Here is a 26,793-nt window from a genome sequence, read left to right as displayed (position 1 = left end):
CATGCCAATCTGGAAGCCATGACTGGATCTCTAAGATACCTTTCTCCCCTCAGGAGCTAAAACTTCCTCCTCCCGAATTACATGTTTGCTTGTTGAAATACTGTCTTTCCTTCAAGATACAGAACAAAACTCACCATGATCTAACTAGCCGTGTATGAAAACCAAGTGACTTTTCTTCCAAGGGCAGTAAGTACAACAGTGCTGAACAGTTTGTTGCCTCTATGGACCTTATCTACTTTCTCACAGGGACGCACACTCGCTAAAATAAAATAGTCTCCTCCGGGAAAAGCTTCCACAGCCAAGCCTGATGACCTGGGTTCAATTCCCGGGACTGACAGACTGGAAGGAGAGATCCCACTCCTGCAAGCTGCCCTCTGACCACACGTGCGCTGGGGCACGCGTGCCACACACATATAAACGCCCACACACAAAATAAAAATAAAATAAAGCAAAAATGAGACAGTTGTTAGAAAATAGACATCTCTTCAATTCCGTGGAGAAAATTGTCACCTGGATGTTCTTGGGTGTAAAATGAGAGCAGTGCATAAGGCCAATTAAAAGATGGAAAGCCCTTGGACAAAGCGTCTGGTCGGTGGTAGGCACTGGATCAAGGTCAGTGCTCAGGCTGTGGCGCCCGGCAGGGGCGTGGTCACCCGGGACCCTGCAAACCTCGGGATGGACTCTGTCCTGGGCGCGCGCCCGCGCGCGGTCATGTGACTGGGCTAAGATGGCGTCGCCCGGTTCCCGGTGGCTCCTGGCTGTGTCTCTTCTTCCTTGGTGTTGCGCCGCCTGGGAGCTGGGGCATCTGAACCCGCCTTCGCCGCGGCCGCTGGTGATCTGGCATGGGATGGGTGAGTGAGTGTGGAGAGGAGCATCCTTTCCGCGCCTGGGTTCGCATCGCAGAGCTGGAAGGGCGAGGATAGTGATTCCACAGCACCCGCCTGACCTAGGTTTTAGAATGTGGGGACACCTCTGCACTGAAAGGAAGGGAGCCAGGTGGCTTTGGTGAGCGCTCAGGGAAAGCTGTGCACTGCGAGGGTTTTATGCTGCCCTTGTTGAAATCCTAGCAGCTATGGCATCAGCCAGCAGCACCTGACAGTCAGGCCGTCGGTCCCTGCAGAGCTGGGGGCACACTCACGCTTTTATTCCTCCACTCTGAATGGAGATCTACCAGTCACCTGTGCATCCTTTTTACAGTCACCACACAGCACAACTACACCTGAGCAGGAAACAGACTGAACTGTCCGCCCTTTCGGAACTCACTTTCCGGTGGGGAAACACACTCTAGAGAAATGGGGGAAATGTGTCAAATGGTGATGAGTGCAGTGTAGACAGACAGAAAGCCTGGAAGAAGACAGAGCTGGAGGTGTGAGCATGAGCTTGTAGAGAGCAAGGTTGGGAAAGGATTCCCTGGAGAGTGACAGCTGAGCAGATCTGCAGTGGATGGGGGAAGATGCCTATGGATGTGTGGTCAAAGGACAGCAGAGGCAAAGGCCCTGAGCTGAGCATGTAAGTGTCCAGATCAGTGTAGCAGGAGCAGAGGGAGCAATGTGTGCCACCATTCGAGTACTGGAAACTGTACCTTGCAAGAACACACCATTGAGCCATCTCTCCAGCCCCCTGACTTACATTTTTAAAAGATTGTTCAAATGCAACGTGGTGGGAGCCTGTAATTCTAGCACTCAGGAAGCAGAGGAAGGAGAATTTCTGCAAGTTTGAGGCCTGCCCAATTCTACATGCCAAGTTCCAGGTCAGCCAGAGCTACATGGGGAGACCCATAAATAATAATATGTATTTAGCTATAGTTAAAAATCAAATGAGAGGATCGCTCTATTGGTGACACTAGATGGTCATGTGGCCCCTTCTAGTGGTTCCTGAAATAAGCTGTGGCTCTGAGCTCTGGGGAGAAGCTGTCCTTTAAAAGAAGGGACGACAGAGGAACAGAGTCAGCTGGGATCACAGGGAATTCAGGCTGCTTGTCCACAGAGATGACAACAGGCATTTCTCAGGGTCTTGGGGATCTGGATTTATTAGCTGTGAAGGTTGGCTTTCTTGGAGACTCCTCTTAAGGAGAGTCCCCGTGTAAGACTCAGCTCAGTGGCCTGTTTGTCCTGGAGACCCCTGACTTTATCCTGTAGGTAGTCACTTGCTCTTTTTCTCCTGAGATGAGGGGAAGAGGGATCAGGACCAGGCACATTCCATGGATGTAGAAGTGGAGGAGAGACTCTATGGGATCAGTCCTTATGGGTTAAAGGCATGTCAGTCTGTCTGTCTTGTCCCACTGTGTCCTGACTTCTGTTCTAGTTGCTGTGCTGAGAATGGATTGTAGGTGTCACAGAGAGCTGCAAGGGGACACTGCAGGACCTTCAACCCTAGAGAGGCCTGTGGCTCAGAGCTGCATAGTGACGGATGTGTGGTAACAGGAAGTGTGGGGAAGTGGTGGGACTCTGATATACTGGAGGGTGACATGAGGGTTTAGATATGGTGTGAGAGAGGAAGGGGGCAGAGAGGACGCCACAGTTTGTGCTTGGACAATCCTAAAGTGAAGTTGTTTTATCAAGATACAGTAGCTTGGAGGGGAGCACACTTGGGGGGTGTATGGATAGTCAGAGTTCTTTAAACCAAACGAAGTAGCATACACTGATACTTGGAGCCCTCAGGAATCTGAAAGAGTAGGGTCATAGCTCCAAGCCAGCTGAGGTACATAGCCAGACACTGTCTCAAAACAAAAGAAAGAGATTTCGCTTTTAAACTTATAAACTTGAAGGGCATGTTGTTATTGCTTTGGTGTGCTGCTTAGTTTAAATTGGGGGACTTTTTTAGTAAAATACTTTTTATTATTGTGGGGGTAACACCTACACCCCTGCATTCATGTGGGGGTCAGAGGACAAGTTGCAGCAGTCAGTTCTCTCTTCAGCCCTGTGGTTCCCAGGAATCAAACTCTGGTTGTCAGCCTTGGGAGCAGGCGTCTTTACCCAAGACATATGTCCAGACCTAGTTTTTGGCTGAGACAAGGTTTCATGTAGCACAGGCTAGCTCGGAATTTGTATTTGTTGTCTAGACAAGAGTGACTTTGAACGTCTAATCTTACCCCTCCCCGTCCCAAGCGCTAGGATTACAGGCATTTGCAAATAGGCTGGGCTCATTTGATATTTTTGAGACAGTATCTTTTGTAGGCTGAGTTATCAATGACCTAGATATGTAGCCAAGGCCCCTCTTTGCCCCTTCTCATTACTGTGTGGTGGATATTGTTAGAAAAGAAACAGAAGTTTCTCTGGGGCAGAGTGTTTTCTCCTTAGACTTCCAGTCCACTTGAAATGCTGTGATTTCCGTGCAAAATGGACACGTCTCTAGTCGGTGGCCAGATTGCTGCTTCCCGTTCTTAGGTCTGATTCTTTGTGGGGAAGGAAACAATCCCGGCTCTAGGTTGAGGTTCTGAGGCTCTCACTCCCGAGTTTATACAAGTTGGAGGTCAACCTTTTCCCAAAGCTTGTAGACGGATTTTTCTTTGGGCCGCCAGCTCACAAAAAATGACATGGAGATTTATTAGTAATTATGAAAGCTCAACCTATGGCTTAGGCTTGTTCCCCACCATGATGATAGTGGACTAAACCTCTGAAACTGTAAGCAGACTCCAATTAAATGCTTTCTTTTATAAGAGTTGCCTTGGTCATGGTGTCTCTTTATAGCAACAGAACACTGACCAAGATATTGCTCTTTTAGAGGACCCGAGTTTGGTTCCCAGCACTCATGTTGGCTCACAACCACATGTAATTCCAGATCCAAGAAATGTGACACCATCATCTGGCCTCCTTGGGCACCTACATGTACTTGACATACACTCACATAGGCACACACATATACATAAAAATAAAAATAAATGTTTTTAAAAGAAAAGAAAGGGAGAGGCTAGAGAAAAGGATCTGTAGTTAAGAGCACTTCCAGTGTTTCTGAATTCAGTTCTCAGAACCCATGCAGGGCACCTCACCACCAACTCTAACTCCAGGGATCCAATGATGCCCTCTTCTGGTCTCCACGGGCACACACACACACACACACACACACACACACACACACACACACACACACAAATTTACTTCTTAAACATAAACTGGGAAAGGATGCAAAGACATTTCTCCAAGAAGATAGGAAGTGGCCAGCGGCATCACTGTGGAGAACATGCAAGTTAAAACAGTGAAGTGTCCACTCACACCTACCTAGACTGCTTAAAAATAACTTTTATTGTTGTTGTTGAGGCCAGGTATTACACCATAACCCTGGCGGGCCTAGAACTCCCCACACAGACCAAGCTAGACTCAAATTCAGAGATATCCGTCTACTTCTGCCCCCCTAGTGCGGGGATTAAAGGTGCTACACTTGGCCAAAAAATACCATTTTTAAAATTAGGAAATAAGCGTTGGCCAGGGCATGGGGAGGTAGGTACACTTGTGCCCTGTTGCTGGAACTGTACCAACGCAATCCCTGTTGGAAAGTATGGCAGTGACTGAAAAAAACAAAAAGTTAAGCGTGTAATTATAAGATGACCCAGCAATTCCACTCCTACCTTACACTCAAACAAATATGTAAACATGCATCCAGATAAAACCTTACACAATGTTTACAGTAGTGTTGTTGGAATAGCAAAAGGTAGAAGCAGCCCAAATGTCCATTACAGGATGAATAACCTGTGGTATAGTCACACAATGGAATACTATTCACCCCTGAATAGGAATAAGTACTGAAGCATGCTACCACCTGGATGAACCTCAAAGCATGTTCCATACAATAACCCCACATAAAAAACAAATTATCTGCTCCCTTCACCTGTTCCAGAATAAGAGACCCCACGGCACAGAGAATAGGGGGAGGTCATCAGCAGTGACAGGAGGGGAGGAAACAATGACTTCACCATATGGAGGTTTGCCTGGTGCTCACAGTTCTGAAACTAGAGAGAAGCTGTGGTTGTCTCAGCTGGTGAACAGGCTCAAGGCCACCGAACTGGGCACTGAAAACGGGTGAGGCTGATGTCCCATGAATTTCCCCTCAGCAGGAACAGATAAAAGAACACTTGTTGTGTAGCTCTGTCTGTCAGGTACTAACAAGCTGCAGAAGGGCATGTGGGACTGGAGAGGTAGCCACAGTGATAGAGTGCTTTCCCAGCATGCACCAGGTCCTGGCAGGACCCCAGGACTGTATAAATTGGGCAAGGGGAGCAGTTTCTGAAAGAAGCATGCTTTTGATATTCTTACTATATATTTATGTGAGCAGTGTTTTAGTATTAATGATTATAAAATCAAAATATTAACTATGAAGAACACCGAGGATGTTCATTGTCTTGCATTATCAACTATTCAGCCAGAACTCGGTTCTTTTATGTTTGTTGTTTGTCTAAGACAGAGTCTCTCTGTGTAGTCCTGGCTGCCCTAGAACTCGCTCTTTAGACCAGGCTGGCCTTGAACTCTGAGATCCACTTGCCTCTGTCTCCAAAGTACTGGGATTAAAGGCATGCACCACTACTGCCTGGAGGCCCTTAATTCTTTTTAAATTGAAAGGTAGGGTTTCACTATGTAGCTCCGGCTAGACTGGAACTCAGCATGTAGACCAGCCTGGCCTCAAATTTACAGAGATCTGTTTTTGCCTCCTGAGTGCTGGGTTTAGAGGGTGACCCACTATGCCCAGATTAAAATGTAATTCTCTATGGAAATATAAACAAGTACGTCTATTTTTATCATTTTGTATAATTTCGCCCTTAATAAATAATAAAATTTTATGTATACCAAAGAATATCTTATAATAAACTTCTTTATATTTATTATCAGTAAATATTTGATTTGTATACATTTTTATCAACCCATATAGCCAAGGTATCGTAAGCATTTCTGAGTTGAGAAGGGCGCTGTGTGGGGAAAGCTGGAGACGCTCTGCAGTAGACCATTGTTTCCAGGTCCTCTCCATTCTGTATGCTGCCCTTTCACATTCTTGATATCGCCCTCTGAGACATAAAAGGTTTTTGTTTCTTAAATAATGTTTTGATTCATGAGTTTCCATCATTGTTTTCCTTGGCTAGGAGACAGCTGTTGTAACCCCATAAGCATGGGTGCCATTAAAAAGATGGTCGAGAAGGAAATACCTGGGATTTACATCCTGTCTCTAGAGATTGGGAAGAACATGATGGAGGTAAGATGGCAGAGCGTTCCCTGAAAGTTTTGCTGCCGGGTTTGATAAAGTGTGCTCTTTGAACATTTCACCTCGCATTTTGAGCAGCAAGCCATAGCTCCCCTGGTTTGGTTTCATTTTGTTTCGGGATGGAGGATTTTGCTGTGTAGCCTAGGCTAGCCTGGAACTTGGGTCTTCCTGCCTCATCCTGCCAAGTGCCTGAACTACAGGGTTGTTCCATCGAACTCAGCTAACGCTTGAACCCTAGTGGCTGTCTGAGGGTATTGACCTGCGTCAATATTGACGTCACGCTCACTACTCATTTTTCAGGATGTGAAGAACAGTTTCTTCATGAATGTCAATTCCCAGGTAACGATAGTGTGCCAGATTCTGGAGAAGGATCCTAAGTTGCAGCAGGGCTACAATGCTATCGGGTTCTCGCAGGGAGGCCAGTTTCTGTAAGTACCCTCCTGTGCCGTGGTTACTACCCACATGGAACTGGCCTTCCTTCTCTTCGGATAAATTGGTTGTAATTATTTGGGGGCCCTCTACTCTCACAGAAAGGAAGTTGGTTTTAAAATGTCACTGCGTAAGAAGCTTAATTTTCATTTCTCTCTCTATGTGTGCACATGTATGAGCATGCCTGTGGAAGTCAAAGGTCAGATGTGTGGTGTATTCCTCCATTACACTCCACCTTACTGTTTTAGAAAAAAAACTTTAAAGATTTTATTTTTTTTTATAAGCTATGTGTGTGTTGGGGTATGTGTCCATGTGAATGCAATGCCGACAGAGGCCAGAAGAAGGTATCAGATCACCTCAAGCTGGAGTTATAAGTTATTGTGATCGACCCAGTGTAGGTGGTGGGAGCTAAACCTGGGTCCTTTGCGAGAGCAGCAAGAACTCTTCACCACTGAGCCATCTCTCCAATCCTCTATTTTAACTTAAATATGCTTAAACTGTATTTACTCTGTGTGTGTGTGTGTGTGTGTCTGTGTGTGTGTGTGTGTGTGTGTGTCTGTGTGTGTGTGTGTGTGTGTGTCTGTGTGTGTGTGTGTGTGTGTGTGTGTGTGTGTGTGTGTGTGTGTGTGTGTGTGTGTGTGTAGGGCAGAAGACAGACAGTTTTTGAGGAATCAGTTCTCCCCTTCCAACATGTGGGGCCCGGGAATCAATTCCGGTCATCATGCTTGGCAGTGAGTGCTTAACTGGACAGCATGGTGGTTGTTGTTGTTATTGAGAACAGGTCTCTCAGTGAACCTGGAGCTCAGTATTGAGCTAGACTGGCTGGTTGACAAGCCCAAGGACTCACCCTCTGCCTCTACCTCCCCGGTACTGGTTTTACCGGAACTGCCGTACCAGGCTTCTCCTTTTCTTTTTTTAAGAGGGAGCATTCAATCCAGACTCAGGTCCTTATGGCTTCACTGACTGAGCCATCTTCCCAACTCCTCTTGATTTGTTTTCTATGAAGTGAGATTTGTATCCAACCAGGAGGAAGATCCTGGAACTCCATGGTTTGGGAACCCATGGTGTATTGAGTAGCTTAACCTGTGAAGAGAGTGTTGATACATTCCAATCTGACCATCAGAGCTGACAGTCACGTTTGATTTCTCCAGGAGGGCAGTGGCCCAGAGATGCCCATCACCTCCTATGATCAACCTGGTCTCAGTTGGGGGACAACATCAAGGTAATGTTCACCCCTTGTCCTGTGGTTCTCTTCCCCTTTTCTAACCCATGTCTGTCTGATGTTTTGTATTTCTTTTTTCTTTCATTTTTTCCCTTCCTTCCTGTCTGTCTTTCCCTTCCTTTTTTCCATCCTTCCTCCCTCCCTCCCTCCCTCCCATCTTTCTTCTCCCCGCCCCCCTTCCTCCTCCTCCTTTTTAGATAAGGTCTTGTTTGGTAGCTAGGCTGCCCTCAAACTCTTAGCAATTCTGCTTCAGCCACCCGGGTGCCGAGGTCATAGGCATATGCCACCACACCTGGCACCTACGTGTGTGTGTGTGTGTGTGTGTGTGTGTGTGTGTGTGTGTGTGTGTGTGTAAGCTGCTGTGTCCATTTAGTGTTGCTCATATGTATATGACCACTTGAGATTGGATAACCTACCAGGGACTCATCCCCGAAGACCTGGTTCTCCTACTCTCTGTCATCATTAATTGCTTGTAGTTCTTCATCTAGGTGTGGGGCCCTGTGAGGTTTCCCCCACCCGCACTGGCATGTCATTATGTCATTATGCAGGTCTTGTTTAGGTGACCATATTGCTCAGATTTCATGGGTGTAGCGTCCCTGTAGTCACGTATAGAAGACACTCTCTCAGTAGCAGGTGTGCTGGGCCTCTGACTCCTACAACTCTCTCTCTCTCTGCCCCTCTTCGTTCCTGAGCCCTGGGTGTGGTGGGCTGCAGATGTGTCAGTTGCAGCTGGGCACCTCACCGGCACCTGTTCTCTGCATTTTGACCAGTTGTGGATTTCTGTAGCAGTCTCCCTCTGCTGCAGAAGGAAGCTTCTGTGATGAGGCTGAGAGCTGCACTTAGCAAGAAAAGCAGGAGCTTAAGTCACATGTTGAGAGCAAGGCCTGGGCATGCAGAGATAGCCTAGATCATCTAGATCCGTGTGTGTGTGTGTGTGTGTGTGTGTGTGTGTGTGTGTGTCTGTGTGTGTGTGTGTGTGTATTACCCGGGATAAACTCTACCACAAGAACTCTACCCCACCACACATTTGGCCTTCTGAATCCATGAGTTCCATATCTGTGGATTCAAAGATCCATGGATGAGAACTCTTCTGGGAGAGGCCATGGTGGTTATGTATGCCTAGAATCCCAGCATTTAGGGAGTGGAGTTAGGAGAATCATCCTCAGAGAGTTTGAGTTCAACCTGGGCTATGTGAGACCCTACCCTATGTTCATAAAAAGGAAGAGAGGGACAGGGGTGGGGAGGGAGGATGGGGGAAACGATCGCATCTGTACTGAACATGTACAGACTCTTCTCACTCCCTAAACAACACGGTGGAATGACAATCCACAGAGCACTTACACTGTATTGGGTATCAAAAGTAATTTACACAGGATTTAAAGGAAGAGAGGTGCATGGATGACAGAGAGTGACGTGGGGGTGGGGGGAATGGGGACAGGGAGCCAGATGATTTCCCAAGAAAGAGGAAGAGGCAGTCATGCGCTGTATGGCTGTATGTAACCCATGTGGGTAGGGCTGGGACAGAGGTCCCTGGGAGAATGCCAGGAGGAAGTTGGTGGTGGTGTTAGTTCTCAGAACTTAAGGCTTTTTTTTTTTTCTTGGAGTAAATGACTAAGTTTATATTCAAGCTCTTTGTCATTTTGTTTTTGTTCTCACAGTGCCTGGTACAGAGGGCATTCAATACATGATTATTGGAGTAAGGCATGGTTATCTTCTACCTCCACAGGTGTTTTTGGCCTCCCTCGATGCCCGGGAGAGAGTTCGCACATCTGTGACTTCATCAGGAAAATGATCAATGCTGGTGCTTACTCCAAAACTATTCAAGAATGGTGAGTGTGACTAGCTGTCCAGTCCAGACTGGGGGAGTGAGTATCTTGCTGCCATCCATGCTCAGCGATTCGAGGAGCATTCACTAATGATAGCACAACTGTTTTTAACTCTAATCTCAGGGGATCTTATGTCCTCTTATGGCCTCTGGGGGCACTGCCTGAATGTGGTGGTGCACAGACATACATGCAGGTAAAACACCCATATATATAAAAATATAAATAAATAAACCTTTAAAAAAATTGTCCTTAAAACATATGAGGCCTGGTGTGGTGGTCCACACCTTTAACCCAGCACTCAGGGGGCAGAGGCAGGCGGATGTCCGTGAGTTTGAGGCTACCCTGATCTATGTAGCCAGTTCCAGGCCAGTCAAGGTGACATAGTGAGACTTTGTCTTAAAATATCGGGGACTATGGGGGTCCAGCCCCTCGACAGTCCCCTCCCAGGGTCCGGGAAGAATCTACAACCAGCTGATAATTAATCTTTGATGAAAAGAAATGAGTCTATGTACACGAAACTTCTTAGTTCATACACTTTATTATTCTGTGTTGGTTCTTTCTCTACAAGTTTATAATCTGCTCTCATTTTTAGCTCCTTTCTTGCCCAATTTCTCTCTCCATTTATCTGTTGTCCCCTCCAGGCACTATCTTAATTCCTTCATCTAGTTCTGCCCCTTCTAGGTTCTCATCCATCTAGTTCTTTCCCCTATCAGCTCCTCTCCCATCTCCTTCTCTCTCATCTGGCTCTTCCTCATCTTGTTCTTCCCCATCTGGCTCTTCCTCATCTTCCATCTTGTTCCTCTAGAATTCTCTTCTAGCTCTTCAACCTAGTTCTTCCCCATCTCAGTTTGTTCCTCTCAAGTTCTTACCCATCTAGTTCTTCCTTTCTCTTTTCTCTTCTCCATCCCGTGCCCTGGAAGTCCCGGGATAAAAAAAGGGAGGGTTCGAGCTGAATTGTGTAAAGCTATTACTTAATACCCACCTGACCTAGGCGGTGTCTCCTTGTGGAATTTACCTTAAGTCAGGTGACTAGCATGTGAACTGTTATCACTGTTAATCCTTGAAAGTGGCTAAGGGAGATATCTGATTCTAGAGGAAGCCTTTCCTGAGGCTGTTCTCCAAATACCTGGAATGTATATATCCAGAGAGTGATCAGTCCACACTGTTAGCCCTTCTTAGGGAAAAGTCAATTGGGAAAACTATGAAGGCACACATGATTTTCATACAGAAGACAGCTGATATATAACAAGCCAAGTAACACCAAAAGCTCCTTGGAATTTGGCTTCCTCTGGAGAAAATCCTTGATCACTCCAGTTAGTGACTTTGCCATAACCAGCTAAGTTCTTATGATATATTCCTGCGGCCCGCAGCATTAAAAATATAAAAATAGCCGGGTGGTGGCAGCGCATGCCTTTAACCTCAGCACTAGGGAGGCAGAGACAGGTGGATCTCTGTGAGTTCAAGGCCAACCAGGTCTACAAAGTGAGTTCCAAGAGAGGCTCCAAAGCTACAGAGAAACTCTGTCTTGAAAAATCAAAAAATAAAATAAAATCAAAAATTAATAAAGGACTTAAAAAGGATAAAACTCACAGGGTCAAAGCAAACAAGAGAGGAAATAAGAGCCAGTACATGTTTTTCTTTTTTCTTTTTTTTCTGAGACAGGGTTTCTGTGTAGCCTTGGCTATCTCTGAAGACCAGGCTAGCCTCAAACTCACAGAGATCCGCCTGGCTCTGCCTCCCAAGTGCTGGGATTAAAGACATGTGCCACCACCGCCCGGCCAGTACATGTTTTTCAAAGAGCAAACAGAAGGACATAAGAACGACTGTAGTGCAGCAGAAAGGTTGAAGGCTTTACCTCTGTAGAAGGTACACAGCAGTGACCCATGCTCTAGAGCCCCAAGAAAGCGTGGGAACTGGGCTGTATAGTACTTTGGAAGGTTTTGGTAAGTGTGTGGGGCCAAAACCAGGACCTTTTCATTAGAAACCTGAGGCCGGGGCAGTCTGACTCCCCAGTTCATGCACATCCAGAGAACTGTTTTTCCTCCACCATAGCAGAAGCAAAATCTACTCCCTTTAACATGCTGGGTGACCCAGGCTGAGAGCTAACCTTGTTACATGCGAGGCAGGGTTTGTGGGGTCTCTCTCTGGAGGAAGTGACTAAGAGAAGTCTCCTAACTACTGGGTGGGGTGCTGATGCCACCAGTTCATCAGCTCCTATCTAAGCTCTGCCCGTGGAGGAAGGGCTTCCAGTCAGCCTGTGGACCCTTCCTCCCTCTCCCACTTCCCATGGTAGAGACTGCTCATAGTGCAGCAGCTTGCCAGGCAAGCAGTCTACCACTGAGCCACATTCCTGGCCAGAAGAAAACCTAGAAGACCAGATTCCAAAACCTGTAATCACTGTCTTCAGAGAGAGGAAGAAGTTGCTTCTATTCCTCCAGAACAGATCATGAATAAAATCAACTGTCAGAATGAGAGCTTTTGAAAATTGAAATATCACAACTCCATTTTTTTAAGTTGTTAGTTATATTGGAATCTTCTAGAAGTTAAACAAAAAAAAATTCAGAGAGGTTATGGTGGTTTGGATGAAAATGTCTCCCATGGGCTCATATATTTGCATAAGTAGTCCCCAGGTGATAAACTGTTTGGGAAGGATTAGGAGATGTGGCCTTGTTAGAGTAGGTATGGCCTTATTACAAGAAGTGTGTCATTGGGGGTGGGCTTTGAGGTTTCAAAAACCCACACCAGGATACCAAGCTCTCAGCTACTGCTCCAGTGCCATGCCTGTCTGCTTCCCACCCGTGAACTAACGCTCTGAAACTGTAAGCAAGCCCCCAGTTAAAAGCTTTCATTTGTTAAGAGTTGCCTTGGTCGTGGTGTCTCTTCATAGCCATAGTACAGTAACTACAACAGAGGTAGAAAAGAGAACAGAAAGAAGCAGTTAGGATGTCTGGTGTGACTAACAAGACTTTCCAAGCAGAGGAAGGGTGAATTGGAATTAAAGAAGTAGTGCAAGAAGATGTCCAAGCCATTACCATGCATGAGCTTCCAAACTGAAAGGGCTTGCTAAATACCCAGGCAAGGACAGGAAAAAAAAAAAACAAAAAAAACACAAAGCCATACTGCAGTGCATTCCTGTGAAATTTCAAAGCATCGGGCATGGAGAATAGGTCCTAACTAGGATGCAGCTGAAGAGTTCTAATCCTGGGGCAGCATGCTCCACTACAGCACCACTGCCACCCAGAAGGCTGTGGTGTGGAGCTTTGTCCGCCAACCTTAAGTCCTGTATGCCTGTCCCAAGGAGCAACCCAGCGTGAGGGGAAATGAAGTAAAATAAAGGGAAAGGAGATGGCCTCCCATGTTCTCCTCCGGGGGGTCACTGGAGAGCTATCTTTCTGTTATCAGTTAGCTATGTGGCCATGGGCACTTGGAACCTCTGACATGAGGTTAGTAACATGCCTTCCTGGAGTCATTTTCCAGGTTAAGCAAGCTGAGTGTAAGCTATTTAGTGCAGCCTGAGTTCCCATCGTAAAAAGCTTTGGGCTGTTCTCATGGTTGGGCTATATTTAAAACATTCAGCTTTCTGTTTCCTTCCTAGTGTCATTTTGTCTTTTCTTAAGTTGCAGTTGTGAAGTCTTTAATTCATAATTTCATCAAATACTGAGTTACTATTTACCAGACCTGGTCATTGGGCGCCTGGGTCTCCTGTTTAGCCAGGGAGAGGAGACAGACACCTTAGATGGGATCTGCTACGATGCAGGCATGCAAATAATGAAGTTGGTTCCCACACTGGGTACCTCTAAGCTGGGGTGTGAAGGAGGAGATGGAAAGAACACGGGAGAAGCCAAGAGAAGAATGGCTAGCACAAAGGCAGGGGCAAGTCTGGCTTGTTCTGGGCTGGAGTGACTAGTGATAGATAGGAGAAATGATCCCCCCCCCCCCACCGAGTCAGGGTTTCTCCGTGCAGCCTTGGCTGTCCTGGATCTCGCTCTGTAGACCAAGCTGGCCTCGAACTCACCGAGATCCTCCTGTCTCTGCCTCCCAAGTGCTGGGAAAGGAACTGGGACTCTTTTCTGTAACAGCATGCTAAGCTAAAGACCTCTACTGCTTTGTGGGAAGTAGGTTCTGAGACGGCTAGAAAAACAAGAGACTAGTTCATTAGGGTCTGTTGCGGTGGTCTAGCTGAGAGACAGTGGTGGCTGAGACACTAAGGCAGTGACAATTAGACAGAAGGAAAGGTGACTCAAGTGATTGGGGACACTAGCTGAGCAACATAGCCCCGCACGCCCCGCACAGTCTCCCCGGACTGTGCGTTCTGAGTTCTCAAGAGCTTGTAGCAAAGATTAACTTTTACCCACCGTTTAACTCGGTGGGGTTGTTTGCTTTTCCTTTTTAAAATGTGTTCATATGAGCAAAGCCTCATTTGCACAGATGGCCAATATGAGACTTCCTACAAGCAAGCCGAGCAAGCAGTACATACACAATGCTGGGGGATCTGGTAAGAGCAGGAAAGGAACCATTCTTTCTGCCACCCTGTCACGCCATCTCTCGTATGAGAGAGGATTCCAATGACCAGAAAGACGCCAAATCAAGCCACAGTAAAATTAAAAAGACACTCATGGGGGCTGAGTGGTGGCTGAATGGGTGTCATGCTTGCTGTGCAGACATGAAGACCCAGGTTCAGATTGCCAGCGGCTACATACAAAGCCGGGCACAACGGCATGCACCTGCAACCCCCGCACTGTGAGGCAGAGACAAGCGGATCCTGGGAGCTCGCCGTCCAGCCAGCCTATCAGAGCTGTAAGCTTCGGGTTCAGTGAAAGACCCTGTCTCAGAGACTATGGTACAGAGAGAGAGAGGAGGACATCCAGTGTCATCCTCCACAAGAACAGGGGTCATCCCCACACATACCCATATGAACACATGTGTGTATTCACACATACACACTAGAATAGATTAATGGAATTCTAGAACATTTCGGCTCCCAGCGCCTCAGAGAGCATGGTGACTGACTCACCCCTGGAACGCCATCACTCAGGAGGGTGACGCGAGAGGATTGCTGCAAGTTTAAGGCCAGCATTGGCTACATGGTGAAGGACCAGGCCAGTCAGATACATAGCAAGACTTTTGATAAACAGTCAAGTGTGGTGATGCACACCTGTAATTCGAGCACTGGGGATATGGAGGCGGGAAGACTGTCCAGTTGGGCTACATGGTGAAACCCTGTCTCAGAACACCAAACAGTGGGTAGACTTATCTTTACTGTTGTAGTAGAGCTTAGATTAGTTAGCCTTTTCCAGTCTACCCCTCGGTGGAAGTGCACACCCAGTTTTCTTCTGTCTGTTCCCGAACCTCCTCCTTCCAGGCCCTCCACTTCTGCTCATCCTCAGGCCTCCTCTGGGCTGTGCTGCTTGCATCAAGCCCCTTAAGATGGACTGTCCCTGGCATCCTCCTGCCATCTCCTCTTAGCTGTCTCCTTTTGATGGCAAAAGCGTAATGGTTACCCTCACGCCACCCTTAGCCATTGGCCTCCTGGAAGTCAGGGTCACCAGGAGGCTTGACTGGGTCCAAAGACCTTCCTCATCATCCCTTTCCACTGTGTGAGTGAGCCGGGATGAGTCACCTCGGAGAGCGGTGTCACCTGGTGCTTTTATCCACCCACTTTTGAAGCTGTGGCCCCACCCAGAGTGTTCTCGATACTACGGCCTCCCTTCTTACATCCCTAAGCCAAGCTCCAGCCCAGCTTGTCTCACAACCTGAGAGCCCATGTCATTTAGCAGACCCTTAGTATAGAGCATCTACTGCCTATCAAGGGCCTGCCAGCCTTGTAGGGGAAAAATAGTCAACAGTAATACTAAAGCCATGACAAAATCAGTACTGATGGCAGTCCTTAATACATTGTCCTTTGAACTTTTTATTTATCTAACTTTTTTTCTGCAGTGCTGGGGATCAAACCCAGAGTCATTGCAGGTCAGACAAATACTATTATCTCTGAACTATACCTTTAGCCCTGAAGTTTTTATTTATTTATATATTAGATATTTTTATGTGTCTGGGTGTTTTGCCTACCTGTATGTATGTGCACCACATATGTGCCTGGTGCCCAGAAAGGCCAGAAGGCGGCTTTGGATCCCTGGGAACTAGAGTTACAGATAGTTGTGAGCCACCATGGTGGGGTGGGGAATCAAACCCAGGTCCTCTGGATAAGCAGCCAGTGCTCTTAACCACTGAGCCATTTCTTTAGCTCATAACTCAGAATTTTTTTTTTTTTTTTTTTGGTTTTTTCGAGACAGGGTTTCTCTGTGTAGCTTTGCGCCTTTCCTGGAACTCGCTTTGGAGACCAGGCTGGCCTCAAACTCACAGAGATCCGCCTGCCTCTGCCTCCCAAGTGCTGGGATTAAAGGCGTGCGCCACCACCGTCTGGCATAACTCAGAATTTTTAAGCATCAATGAAATTAAACTTTTTGGAACTTCCAAATACATTTTTTTGAGACAGGGTCTCATGTTAGCCCAGACTGGCCTCAAATTTACTATGAGCTAAAGATAACCTGTGGTAGTATTTTACTTGTACTGAAATGTGATTTTAATTGTATGTTAATAAATAAAGTTGTCCGGGGGTCAGAGCTATTAGAGCCGTAGCAAGAGCGTGGCGGTGGTGGCGCACGCCTTTAACCCTAGCACTTGGTAGACAGAGCTAGGTAGATCTCTGTGTGTTCAAGGATACAGCCAACATTGGAGACACACGCCTTTAATCTCAATACCATAGAGGACCTGGAGGGCTGTACATACAGGCAGTGACGAGGCAGTCATGTGTTTGGGTTTACAACCAATGAGAAGGCAGAACAGCTAGACTATATAAAGACATACACACAGGAAGTAGGTCCCTTTCGGAGAGCTCTCTTGACTGAAGAGGATCGCTGAAGCAGGAAGGGTGAGGATCTTAGCTCTGACCTCTTGGCTTTCTTCTCTGAATCGGCTCTGTGTTTCTTATTTAATAAGACGGTTGGTTACATCTACAATAACCTTGAACTTCTGATCCCTTTGCTCCTACCTCCCAAGTGCTGGTATTACAGGTGGGTACCACCACCTCTGGCTCCAAATACATTTATGAACAGATTGGAGAGTGTCGTTCTGACTAGTGATAGTCAGGCTGGGATGGCTAAGTCTCCGTCCCTGGCTGAGGAAGATGAGGAAAGGGATAATGGGGAGGAAGATGCATCTTATGGGATGAATGGAAAGCAAAAGAGAGGGAGGGAGGTGGGGCTGTGAGGAGGGACAGCCTGGGCCCCTGTGATTACAAGGAAGCCAAGTATTGATGAATCTCTGTCAAGGGCCAAAATCTTTGGAATTTGGCCCTTGATAGACAGAGAATCCCCAAATATTTGGACTTTCTGTGTCTGCCAAATGGCTTGTCCCCGTCTCAGTAAGATATGTCTTGTTGACAGGTGTACGACGTCATCTCTATCAGAAGGCAAGGCCTGGGACTTGGGGGCTTTGGTCTTTCATCCTTTTGAAGTCCCTTGGTTGTATAGGCACTGGGGCATGCCCTGGACATACTGACTGAGAAGCACCTAATCACCTTTATTTCTTCTCTTCCTCAGGCTGGTGCAAGCAGAGTACTGGCATGACCCCCTCCAGGAGGATGTGTACCGCAACCACAGCATCTTCCTGGCAGACATAAACCAAGAGAGGGTAGGCACCCAAACACGCTCCCATGGGTAGGCATTCCTTTCTGACCATCAGAAAGAGATTAGCAGGGACCATCTATGAAAATAGCTGGAGTAGAAGCCAGGAACCAAGGGTTTTCACTGTGAGAGGCAGTACTCGTGAGTTTCAGTTGTTTTTAGGGCAGCTGGGCTGGGGCTCATCTGGCCCTCTTCCTCCCTGAAGCCCTCCACTTCCTTCTTCATGTTGAAGCAGCAGGATGGAGTTACAGTAGGTGGTCTGCTGTGCAAAGCGGGAATTCACAGCTGCTGTCTTCAAAGGATGTCTTCCTGGTGGGATCTTTCAGGGCAGGTGGTCTCAGAAAAGACTTACTTAAGGGACTCTAGAAAGGGCATGGACTGTGCCCAGGCATAAGCATGGTTTGGGACATCCTGGTAAATTTAATGGTTCATTTTATATGATGGCTAAGTAGCGGGTATTCGTTGTTTGAAGCAGGAAAGTTGAAGGGGTCAATAAACAAAAACAAAAGTCAGGAAACAATGCTGAATCCAATAACAGAACAACCCAGAATTCTGTGGGTTGAAGCCTGTGTGACCTAAGTGACTAATGTCTGTAGAGAGTATGTGGACAGAACTCACAAGACTCCAGCCCATGGTTGATGACATGTCCGTCAAACAGGTTATAAGGGAAGACTGATCTTTGAATCCCTGCCAGCACATGACAGCAGCCACCCTACAGGACTGTCCATTCTTCTTCCAGTGTGTCAATGAGTCCTACAAGAAGAACCTGATGGCCCTCAAGAAGTTTGTGATGGTGAAATTCCTGAACGATTCCATCGTGGACCCTGTAGACTCTGAGGTGAGACACGCGGCCCCAGTGTGCCCTGAGACTGCACAAGGTTAACAGTACTCCCTGCAGCTGCTTCCGGGCCACATCTGTCCTCACCACCAACGTCCCTCCTGTGAAAATCAGCGGCCATCCCCTAGCTGCACCCAGAATTTCATGTAGAAGTATGTGGTTACGCTCTGTGGGGGAAGGGTCTATAGAGGTTCTCAAAGAGATCTGTCCCAAAAGAGGTTCAGAATCACTAGCCCCTTGTTTATAAACCCCTAAGCTTGATGTCCAGGTCTGCCTTGATTCAGAGTGATCAATCCAGCTGCGTCACCCACATTTGAAATGCCCAAGCCTGTTTGTAGGCTTCTCTCATGTGCCTTAGTCTTTTGAATGCTTTTCCCTGGCTTCTCCACCTGACGAACCTGTTATTTTGTTAAGGCCAGATACAATGTCACTTCCTCTAGGACATCATCCATACTCCCAGAATTTGGCCCCTTCCTTTTAGTGGGGTCCTCACCAAGTAGCTTGGGCTGGTCTTGAACTCATACTGATCCTTCACCCTCACTCTTTTGAGTAGGGGGATGACAGATGTGAGGGACTACCAGCTGTTTCTGCTTTTGAGGTTACCAGCTTCAACTAAAGCTCTGCTGGCACTGTCAGATCATGGGGGGTGGGGGGGAGCAGCCTGGGGGCCAAATCTCACCATATTTTTGAGTGGCCTATGAGCTCAGAATTTTTACATATATATAAATGGAGAAAAAAATCAAAATATTTTATGCTATGAAAACCAAATTTCCATGTCTACAAATGCATTTCATTAGAAAACCCTTGCTCATTTCTCACACTCTGTTGCTCCCTTTGTATCCCATTAGCAAATGAGTAGCCACAACCATGTGTCTGTATCTGATCTTTCCAGAAGTCTGCTGACCAGTGCTAAACAATGAAATGGGTCTGTGCCTGCTAGACGGAGCTTCTTAGGAAAAGGGCTTGTATATTCATCCTTGAATAACTGGGCTAGCACAGGGGCTTTCATTTGATGCAGTTATGGAAGGAAGCAGGTTATGGGGAAATGGAAAACTAGAGAGGGATTATTAGTTCATCCCTCAGGACTGAACTTGAAAATGAGATGACTCAAGATATATCCTTACGTTTCGTATGATGGCACATGCCTATAGTTCTTGCATTCAGGAAGCTCAGACGGAAAGCTTGCAAGGTCATGACCAACCTGGGCTACACGAGTGAGTTCCAGGTCACCAAAACCAAAAACCGGTTCCATCTTCCTTCTTGCTTGCTTGTTGCATATATTACAGTGTCCATTCTGCTGGTGGTTTTAGGGACTAGCCAGCGTCAGATGATCTTGAAAGTGTGCTGGGTGGATGGATAATCTGACCTGTTTTTCTTCCTTCTCTCCTGCAGTGGTTTGGATTTTACCGAAGTGGCCAAGCTATGGAAACTATTCCCCTCCAGGAGAGCACTCTATACACAGAGGTAATGGAGGGAGAGCTCTGCGTTGGGAGGTTGATGCTATTTCTGTTAGCCCTGGCTCCTGGAGCTGCTGGGCTGGCTCTCTGGGGGCAGACCCTGCCTTGTCTGTCCCAGAGCACTCCTGAGCCATCTGACTTAGGTCTTACTGAGCTATTGCTGGTCACACTAACTTCCTAGGTGCTGGTTTGTAGATAGTTACAGCATCCTAAGACCTGCAGCTTGTGGGTTTTAAACACAAAAAGAGAGACACCATCTCTAAGGTTTTACTTTTGAAGAAAAGGTTTGGAGCTGGCTTCCTTTGCAATTTACTACAAATCCCAGAAGTCTCTAAGTAAATGCAGACATGGCTGAGATGTCATGCTACAGCAACAGTAAATGGAGGCGTGGACTTTGGAGGTCTGAGGGTATACCTCCACGGTAGACCCTGTGCTTATTAGCATTCACGATTTCTGGGTTTCTTCCCTAGCACCAAGAATAAACCTATCAATCTAGCATTGACAAGGCAAGCTCCTACTCTAAGATCTGAACCGGGGCTGTTATGGATGCTGCTTAGTAGCAGGTCCTGTTTCTCAAGCAGCTGTCACAGCGTTTCACCACATCCAGTTGTGGCTTGCCACCAACTAAAGAATGTCTACTTGATACTGGAGATGGACTCACAGGTGCCCACATATCACACCTGAACCATCTTTTACTACAGCTTTTCCCATACAATTTCAGAGGCCTATTTTCCTCTGCTTTTCTCATATATATCGTGCCCCAATTTGGGTGAGGTAGAAATAAAGGGAAGCCAGTTTCTGGCAGCTTTGGAAATTATAGCCAAGATCTATCTTCCTTATCATGAAACTCAGACCCTGGGGCAGACAGACAAGCAGTGGCACTCTCTACCGCTATGTCCTTCTCTTCTCAGAGTGACAGCCTGGCTATTGGGAGATGACACCGTAACTGCAGGATACTAACAGGTCCCAAGTTCACTAGCCTAAGAACTGGATATGCTGTCTCTAGAAACAGCTGGCCAGTTTGCTCCCGTCTCTGGCTCAGCCCCACTTCACAAAGATGTTCTGTGCCAGGTGTGCCTGTGGCTTGCCCAGCTGCTTTTCAGAAAGCTGACGATAGGCACTGGGGTGCAGCTCAGGGGCAGGTCCTGGGTTTATTTCTAGCACCTTGCAGGGGTTGGGAGTGGGACGGAACCAGAACAATCTCAGCTGCACATTTTTGTTTTTTAAAAGACAGCATCTCTGTATGTAGTCCTGGCTGTCCTAGAACTCTATATAAACCCAGCTGGCCTTGAACTCAGAGATCCACCTGCCTCTGCCTCTGGCCCCTGAATGGTGGAATTAAGCAGGGTGGGCCACTATGCCGGCCTTACCCATGTATTTTTAATGCATAGAAGAAACTGAAGGAACTAGGCATAACAGCGCATGCTAAAATCCCAGCACCCAAGAGGTTGAGGCAGGATTGCTGCAAATTCAAGGCCAGCTAGGGCTACAAAGCAAGACCTTGTCTCAAAAAGCCAAAACAAACCCCTGAAAGAAGGTATCCTATTCCCCCTCAACAGCACACCTCGACAGGGGAGAGTGCATTGTGAGACTAAATGTTGTACAGTTTCTGTTTTAGTCTAAAACCTTCCACAAAGCCTGGAGTTCATTATGGCCTTTCTCTCTACAGGACCGCCTGGGGCTAAAACAAATGGACAAAGCAGGAAAGCTAGTGTTTCTGGCTACGGAAGGGGACCATCTTCAACTGACTAAAGAATGGTTTAATGCCCACATCATCCCTTTCCTTAAGTGAAGTCCTTGCACTTGGCGGCAGAGCTCAGGAAACCCCAGCTCTTCGTGCCCAACCCTGACTGCTAATCTAGCTTGCAAGCAGTCCTCTCCTGTTATCTAACATGCCCTACTTGGAAGATCGAAGATCCCAATCTTATTCTCTGCTGCCTCCTATCACCATGTGGTGTTGAATTCAAGTTTAATTAGCTAATAACCATGGAGATTGTTTTACGACCTTGTGGTATGGTCAAGCTTCCTCTTAAGGAGTCTGCTGTTGCAGATCAATGATTGTGCCCAAAGCAGACAAGACGATGAAGCAGGGAGACAGGCTCTGAGGGCAAAAACCCACACAGACTTGGGAGCAAGTAAGAGCCTGTACCAGTCCAGAGCAAGTACCCAGTCCTGAGATTCTCACACGAGCAGCATCACCTGCTGATGGTTCTGCACCGTCTCCTACGGCTGTTTTCCTATCTAGTGGCACCTAGCAGTCACTCCATAGGCCTACCGCCACGCCCCCACAGAACTCACCTTGTATCCTCAGCAGTGGAATTAGTCACAAAAGGAGGGAACAGCCAGCAGGGTTGCTTAAGAGAAGAAATGCACTTTTTTTCCTTTGAGACAGGCACTCACTCACTTTGTCGCCCTAGCTGGCTGGAACTCACTATGTAGAGCAGACTGGCCTTGAACTCACAGAGATCCCCCTGCCTTGTGAGTGTTGGGATTAAAGGCATATGCCACCACACCCTACAGCAATGTGTGTCTTATATACCACGAGATAGTGGGAAGTGAGTAGAAGTAAAAACCAGGCCGGGCGGTGGTGGCGCACACCTTTAACCCCAGCACTCAGGAGGCAGAGCCAGGCGGAACTTTGTGAGTTTGAGGCCAGCCTGGTCTACAGAGTGAGTTCCAGGAAGGCACCTACACAGAGAAACCCTGTCTCAAAAAAAACAAAAAAAGCCGGGCGGTGGTGGCGCACGCCTTTAATCCCAGCACTCGGGAGGCAGAGCCAGGCGGATCTCTGTGAGTTCGAGGCCAGCCTGGGCTACAAAGTGAGTTCCAGGAGAGGCGCAAAGCTACACAGAGAAACCCTGTCTCGAAAAAAACAAAAAAAAAAAACAAAAACAAAAACAAAAAAACAAAAAAAAAGAAAAAGAAAAAGGTGAAAACCAGGGGTGACTGTCCCTGCCACTCCATTCTTGGCTCGCTGCCCTCATATTACTAGTAAGTGTCACTTACACCACTGCAAATGGGGAAACGGTCTGAAAAGATGGACTTTTACACTTCTACCCCCAATCCTATTTACCAGCATACTCCACGCTGCCGCTGATTTGGTTCAAGAAAACAACTGAGGAATATTGTAGACTTCCTTTTCCCTCTGGAGACCAACCCACATTACAAACCAATGGCCGACTCCATGGTTAAAGAGGAGCACCGACCCACCTCTTCCTGGGCTATTGGAGCGTGGACCCTTCAGCGCCCATGCTGAGACCGCAGCACTTTCTGGATGATTCCTATCTAGTTTGGAGAAATGATTGTTTTCATGAAGGCACCCTGTTAGCACCGCAGAATCCACCCTTTGCCAGTTTTTCCTTTTCTTAAATCTATTGTTCAAATAAAAAGATGAGGTTTAAGGACAGGAAGCGGAAGGATGTGAAAATAACTTTACCAGGCTGTCTAAAATAAAGAGTAGTTTCTTATCCGTGGTGTCATCTTCAGTACTTTTACATCTCAGTACAGATCAGGTGAGTAACTGAACAAGTTTGGTATTAACTTTATTCTATTTTCTGTATAACTTTAAGTACATAAAGGTTTATTTCCACAGGCCTCAGGAAATGGGCAGAAGTCACAGGACAATCTCTCTTCCCACCAAAAACAAAACAAAACAAAAAAAAACGTTGCATATTTTGGTCAGTGTGTCCTAGAGGGAGAGCTGGGATTTACAATAGCAATGCTGTGCAAGAGTCGTATGTGAATCAAGACCTAAACAGCCTGCAGTGGAGGTCTTAGTCCTGCTCAGATGCCTACAATAAGGCCCTAAGCTGCTGAGCATGACAGGCAGGAGGAGGAGTGGAGGCGATGACAGGCATCTGGCAGGGAAGTGGAATGCCAGACTCCTTGGAATTTGTCCCCATGGGAACCAAGGTAGTCATCCTAGGGGAAGGGGGAAGGTTTGAGACTTTTTCTCAAAAAGGGGAAGCCTGCTACTCTGTGGTTGAGGCTGGCCCAGGGTGGAATGCAGAATGAAGGAATGCTTTTAGGAAACAAGTCTGCTTGGAATGCCGAGTGGCAAGCCTTGGCCTTTGGTCCAGTGCAACCCTGGCCTCACTTCTCAACAATGAAAAATTAGGTTGGATAGGACCTTATGGAATCACACTGGCTCCTGCTACCTCCGTGCTCACTGTTAGATTAGTATGCATTCTGATCTGTTTGTTTCCAGGACTTTTCCCCCCCCCAAGGACTGTTTGTTGGTAGAATGACCCCCAAAGCTGAAAGCTTCAATGCCCCAGTCTGGGCCTGTAGCTCTTAAGCACGGACTGGTGCAGCTGCGCTTCCCGCCGAAGATCCACTGACCTGCGCCCCGCCCCAATCTCAGCCTGAGGTATATCCAGTGAAGGCAGGTAGCTGGGCTTCTCGGAGCAGAGAAGCAGTTTAAGAGCGGAAAGGTAGAGGAGATCTAGAAAAGAACTGTCTCCATAAAGATGTATCCCGTGGTGTGAAGGGAGAGGGCACAGGACCCACTGGCATTCGCTTATCCAGCGATTTCCGTCACTGTGGTGACCAACTTCTGCCCATTCCACAAGGTCTTGAACTGCTCAGGGACTGGAAACTCGTTCTGTAAAAAAGAGGTAACAAGGTGATGGAGGTGGAGATGGCTCAGCAGTTAAGAGCATTGACTGCTTTTGCAAAAGACCTGAGTTCGATTCCCAGCACCCACACAGTGGCTCACAACAATCTGTAATTCCAGTTCAGGTGACCTGGTGCCCTCTTCTGACCTTTAGGCACCAGTCACACATATGGTGCAACTACATAATGCAGACAAAACACTCCAACACATAAACAAATCTAAACAACAACAACAAACTTGGGAGGTGACACGCTGGAATCCTGCCTATAAATGAACTGGGGCTGTTTACATTTCACACTTCCGCCAATGCTTGGCTTCCACTTAACCTTGAGAGCAGTGTGGGATGGAATGAGACAAACTTAACCAACCCAGCAGCCACGTTGTGCTGTGCTGCTCACTCTAGTGAGCCATGATCCTGACAGGCTCAGACAGCCCTAGACACCAGCTTGATGAGGGGCCCAGGACTCTGACTCTTAGTGAGCTAAGAAAGGCAGGAATGACCCTCCCATGGAGCCCCCTTCACAGGACTACCTGGCTTCTGTGTACATTGTTGGGATTTACCTACAGAGTTCCAAATGACCCATCAAATACTTTTCTCGAATTCAAGAGATGGGGTCTTACTACAAAACCCAAGCTGGCCTCCAACTCCAGCTCCTCCTCCTTCAGCCTCCTGAGTGTAGGGAATACAGGTATATACCGACAGGCTCAGCTTATTTCTTCCGTTTTTAATGTCTTATTCCTCAGGGATATAGCTTAGTTGGTAGAGTGCTTGCCTAGCATGCAACAAAGACCTGGGTTCAATCTCAGCAACAAATCAACAGCCCTGTGCTATATGGCTATATCCCAGCATTTGGGAGGCAGAGGCAGGAGGATCACCAATGAGCTTCAGGCCAGCCTAGAATCCAAGAGACAATTTTAAAAAGAAAGAAGGAAAGATTACTTACAAAATCACCGCCTTCTGTAGGAATGAGGACGTTCATCTCAGAAGATTTGGCACTGACTATCTCACAGTCCAGGGAGTTCTTGCTCAGGTAAGCATGGCAGCCATCTGTTTTGTTAATGGAAATGGTTGGCACTTTTCCCATCACCTGTAGAGAAAACCAAGACAACTGAGTTCAGCAGGTACAGGTAGACTAAGCTGTGGAGAGAATTTCCACTATTTTAAGTGATTACACTACTTCACACAAGCCCCCCAGTACACAGCAGCTATTGGGAATGGGTGGGTTGGGCTGGGTCCTGGAAAGAGCTCCCTTTTTTAAAGAGCCGACTTCTGCCACATCCAAACCAGCTCAGCTTACAGACTTGGGAGAATCAGATTCCTGCCCAAGGACCATCTGTGAGTCTGCTGAGTCTCTCAATTAATTCCTCAGGGACCAAAAGGAGGAGCCAAGATATCGAGTTACCTGAACTTTGACATCCCTACTATTGATTATCTCCACAATGCCTACCACGTCATCAAACACCAGGCCAAGCTTCTTACAGTTATCTAGGAGGAGAAAGGAAGCAGATCAACAGTGTAACTGCAAGGAACAAGAACGTAAGAATTTACAAAGCGGTAGAAAATGGCTCCAGCCCTCTCGGGCTCCAGGTCAGAACCTGCCTCAGGGCAGCAAGGAGGACTCACCTACTGTAATGGAGTTAATCTTGCCCTTGATTTGCAATGTCGTGTTGACACACTTGTAGATGTAAGCCACCTGCTTCAGCTCAGTGTCCTCAATCACCAGGTTGGAAACATTCTCCTGGTTTTCCTGATAAAGACACACCCCAGGATTCTTACAACAAAGCACACGCCAACAAAACCAGTGCCTCACCCCAAACCTTTGTTCTCTACCATAAGCCAGACCCTACCCTCTTCAGCTAAATTCTGCAGAAAGCATCCTTCCTCCTCCCGTTTCCCAGAAGGCCAAGCTCCTTTATTTAACTCACCACTCGCCACTTCTTGCCTTCCAGTTCTAGCAGAGGTGGCTCCTTCTTTGTGGCTGGTTTCGGGGAGGGGCTGGTTTGGGGTTTAGGTGCAGAGAATGGTTTGGGGCCACTCCGAACTGGACCACTCTGAGCTTTCAGGGCAGGGTTCTTGTGAGTCTTCATGTCATCAGATACATGTTTCAGGGCTGGAAGAACACACAATAGCTACTTGTTCCTGTTCTTCACACCAGAGCTTTGGACTGAGATCTGCTATTACCAGTCCTTAGCAGAAACTTCAAGAACTCAAATGCTTGAGAGGCCATCTTGCAAGCAGTTTGAGAAGTGCTTTGATGGTTTCTCTTGTCCTCTAGGTTATATGGTTTATTTAAAAAAACAAACAAACAGCCGGGCGGTGGTGGCGCACGCCTTTAATCCCACAGAGATCCACTCGGGAGGCAGAGCCAGGCGGATCTCTGTGAGTTCGAGGCCAGCCTGGGCTACCAAGTGAGTTCCAGGAGAGGCGCAAAGCTACACAGAGAGACCCTGTCTCGAAAAACCAAAAAAAAAAAAACAACAAAAAAAAAAAACAAAAAAAACCAAACAAACAACAACAACAAAAATAAACAACTGTGT

The 26,793-nt window shown here is 47.1% G+C and overlaps 2 protein-coding genes across 5 annotated transcripts in view; one reads left to right on the top strand and one right to left on the bottom strand.

Annotated features, from left to right (window-relative positions):
• The first annotated feature begins 709 nt into the window (after nucleotides 1–709).
• Nucleotides 710–23,107, top strand: Ppt1 (palmitoyl-protein thioesterase 1). The gene is made up of 9 exons (XM_052715947.1): nucleotides 710–851; nucleotides 6,068–6,177; nucleotides 6,487–6,614; nucleotides 7,767–7,837; nucleotides 9,564–9,666; nucleotides 17,262–17,352; nucleotides 18,085–18,183; nucleotides 19,576–19,647; nucleotides 21,310–23,107. Exons 1-9 carry the CDS (start codon nucleotides 728–730, stop codon nucleotides 21,430–21,432), a joined length of 921 nt encoding a protein of 306 aa, XP_052571907.1. The 5' UTR covers nucleotides 710–727; the 3' UTR covers nucleotides 21,433–23,107.
• Nucleotides 23,108–23,165: 58 nt separating this feature from the next.
• Nucleotides 23,166–26,793, bottom strand: part of Cap1 (cyclase associated actin cytoskeleton regulatory protein 1) — a 28,580-nt gene continuing 24,952 nt past the window's right edge. For all 4 annotated transcript variants that reach the window (XM_052715942.1, XM_052715944.1, XM_052715945.1 and 1 more), the window contains exons 9-13: nucleotides 26,182–26,366; nucleotides 25,880–26,003; nucleotides 25,659–25,741; nucleotides 25,200–25,343; nucleotides 23,166–24,243 (exon numbers count right to left, since the gene is read on the bottom strand). In XM_052715942.1, coding sequence (XP_052571902.1) covers nucleotides 24,160–24,243; nucleotides 25,200–25,343; nucleotides 25,659–25,741; nucleotides 25,880–26,003; nucleotides 26,182–26,366 — 620 coding nt within the window. In that variant the 3' untranslated portion in view covers nucleotides 23,166–24,159. The remainder of the gene's footprint in view (nucleotides 24,244–25,199; nucleotides 25,344–25,658; nucleotides 25,742–25,879; nucleotides 26,004–26,181; nucleotides 26,367–26,793) is intronic.

Source organism: Peromyscus californicus, unplaced genomic scaffold (genome assembly GCF_007827085.1).
Source record: "Peromyscus californicus insignis strain IS unplaced genomic scaffold, ASM782708v3 Scaffold_5__1_contigs__length_169319896, whole genome shotgun sequence".
In the NCBI taxonomy this organism is placed as follows: Eukaryota; Metazoa; Chordata; class Mammalia; order Rodentia; family Cricetidae; genus Peromyscus; species Peromyscus californicus.
Note: the sequence above shows the minus strand (reverse complement) of the source record. Positions and strands in the feature narration are given on the sequence as shown.

Bases quoted from the DNA above. Each gene is read 5' to 3' on its own strand.
- Ppt1 (XM_052715947.1), top strand. From the start codon at position 728: ATGGCGTCGCCCGGTTCCCGGTGGCTCCTGGCTGTGTCTCTTCTTCCT. The intron at 18,184-19,575 runs GTGAGACACGCG...TCTCTCCTGCAG, and splicing joins TGGACCCTGTAGACTCTGAG to TGGTTTGGATTTTACCGAAG. The intron at 19,648-21,309 runs GTAATGGAGGGA...TTCTCTCTACAG, and splicing joins AGAGCACTCTATACACAGAG to GACCGCCTGGGGCTAAAACA.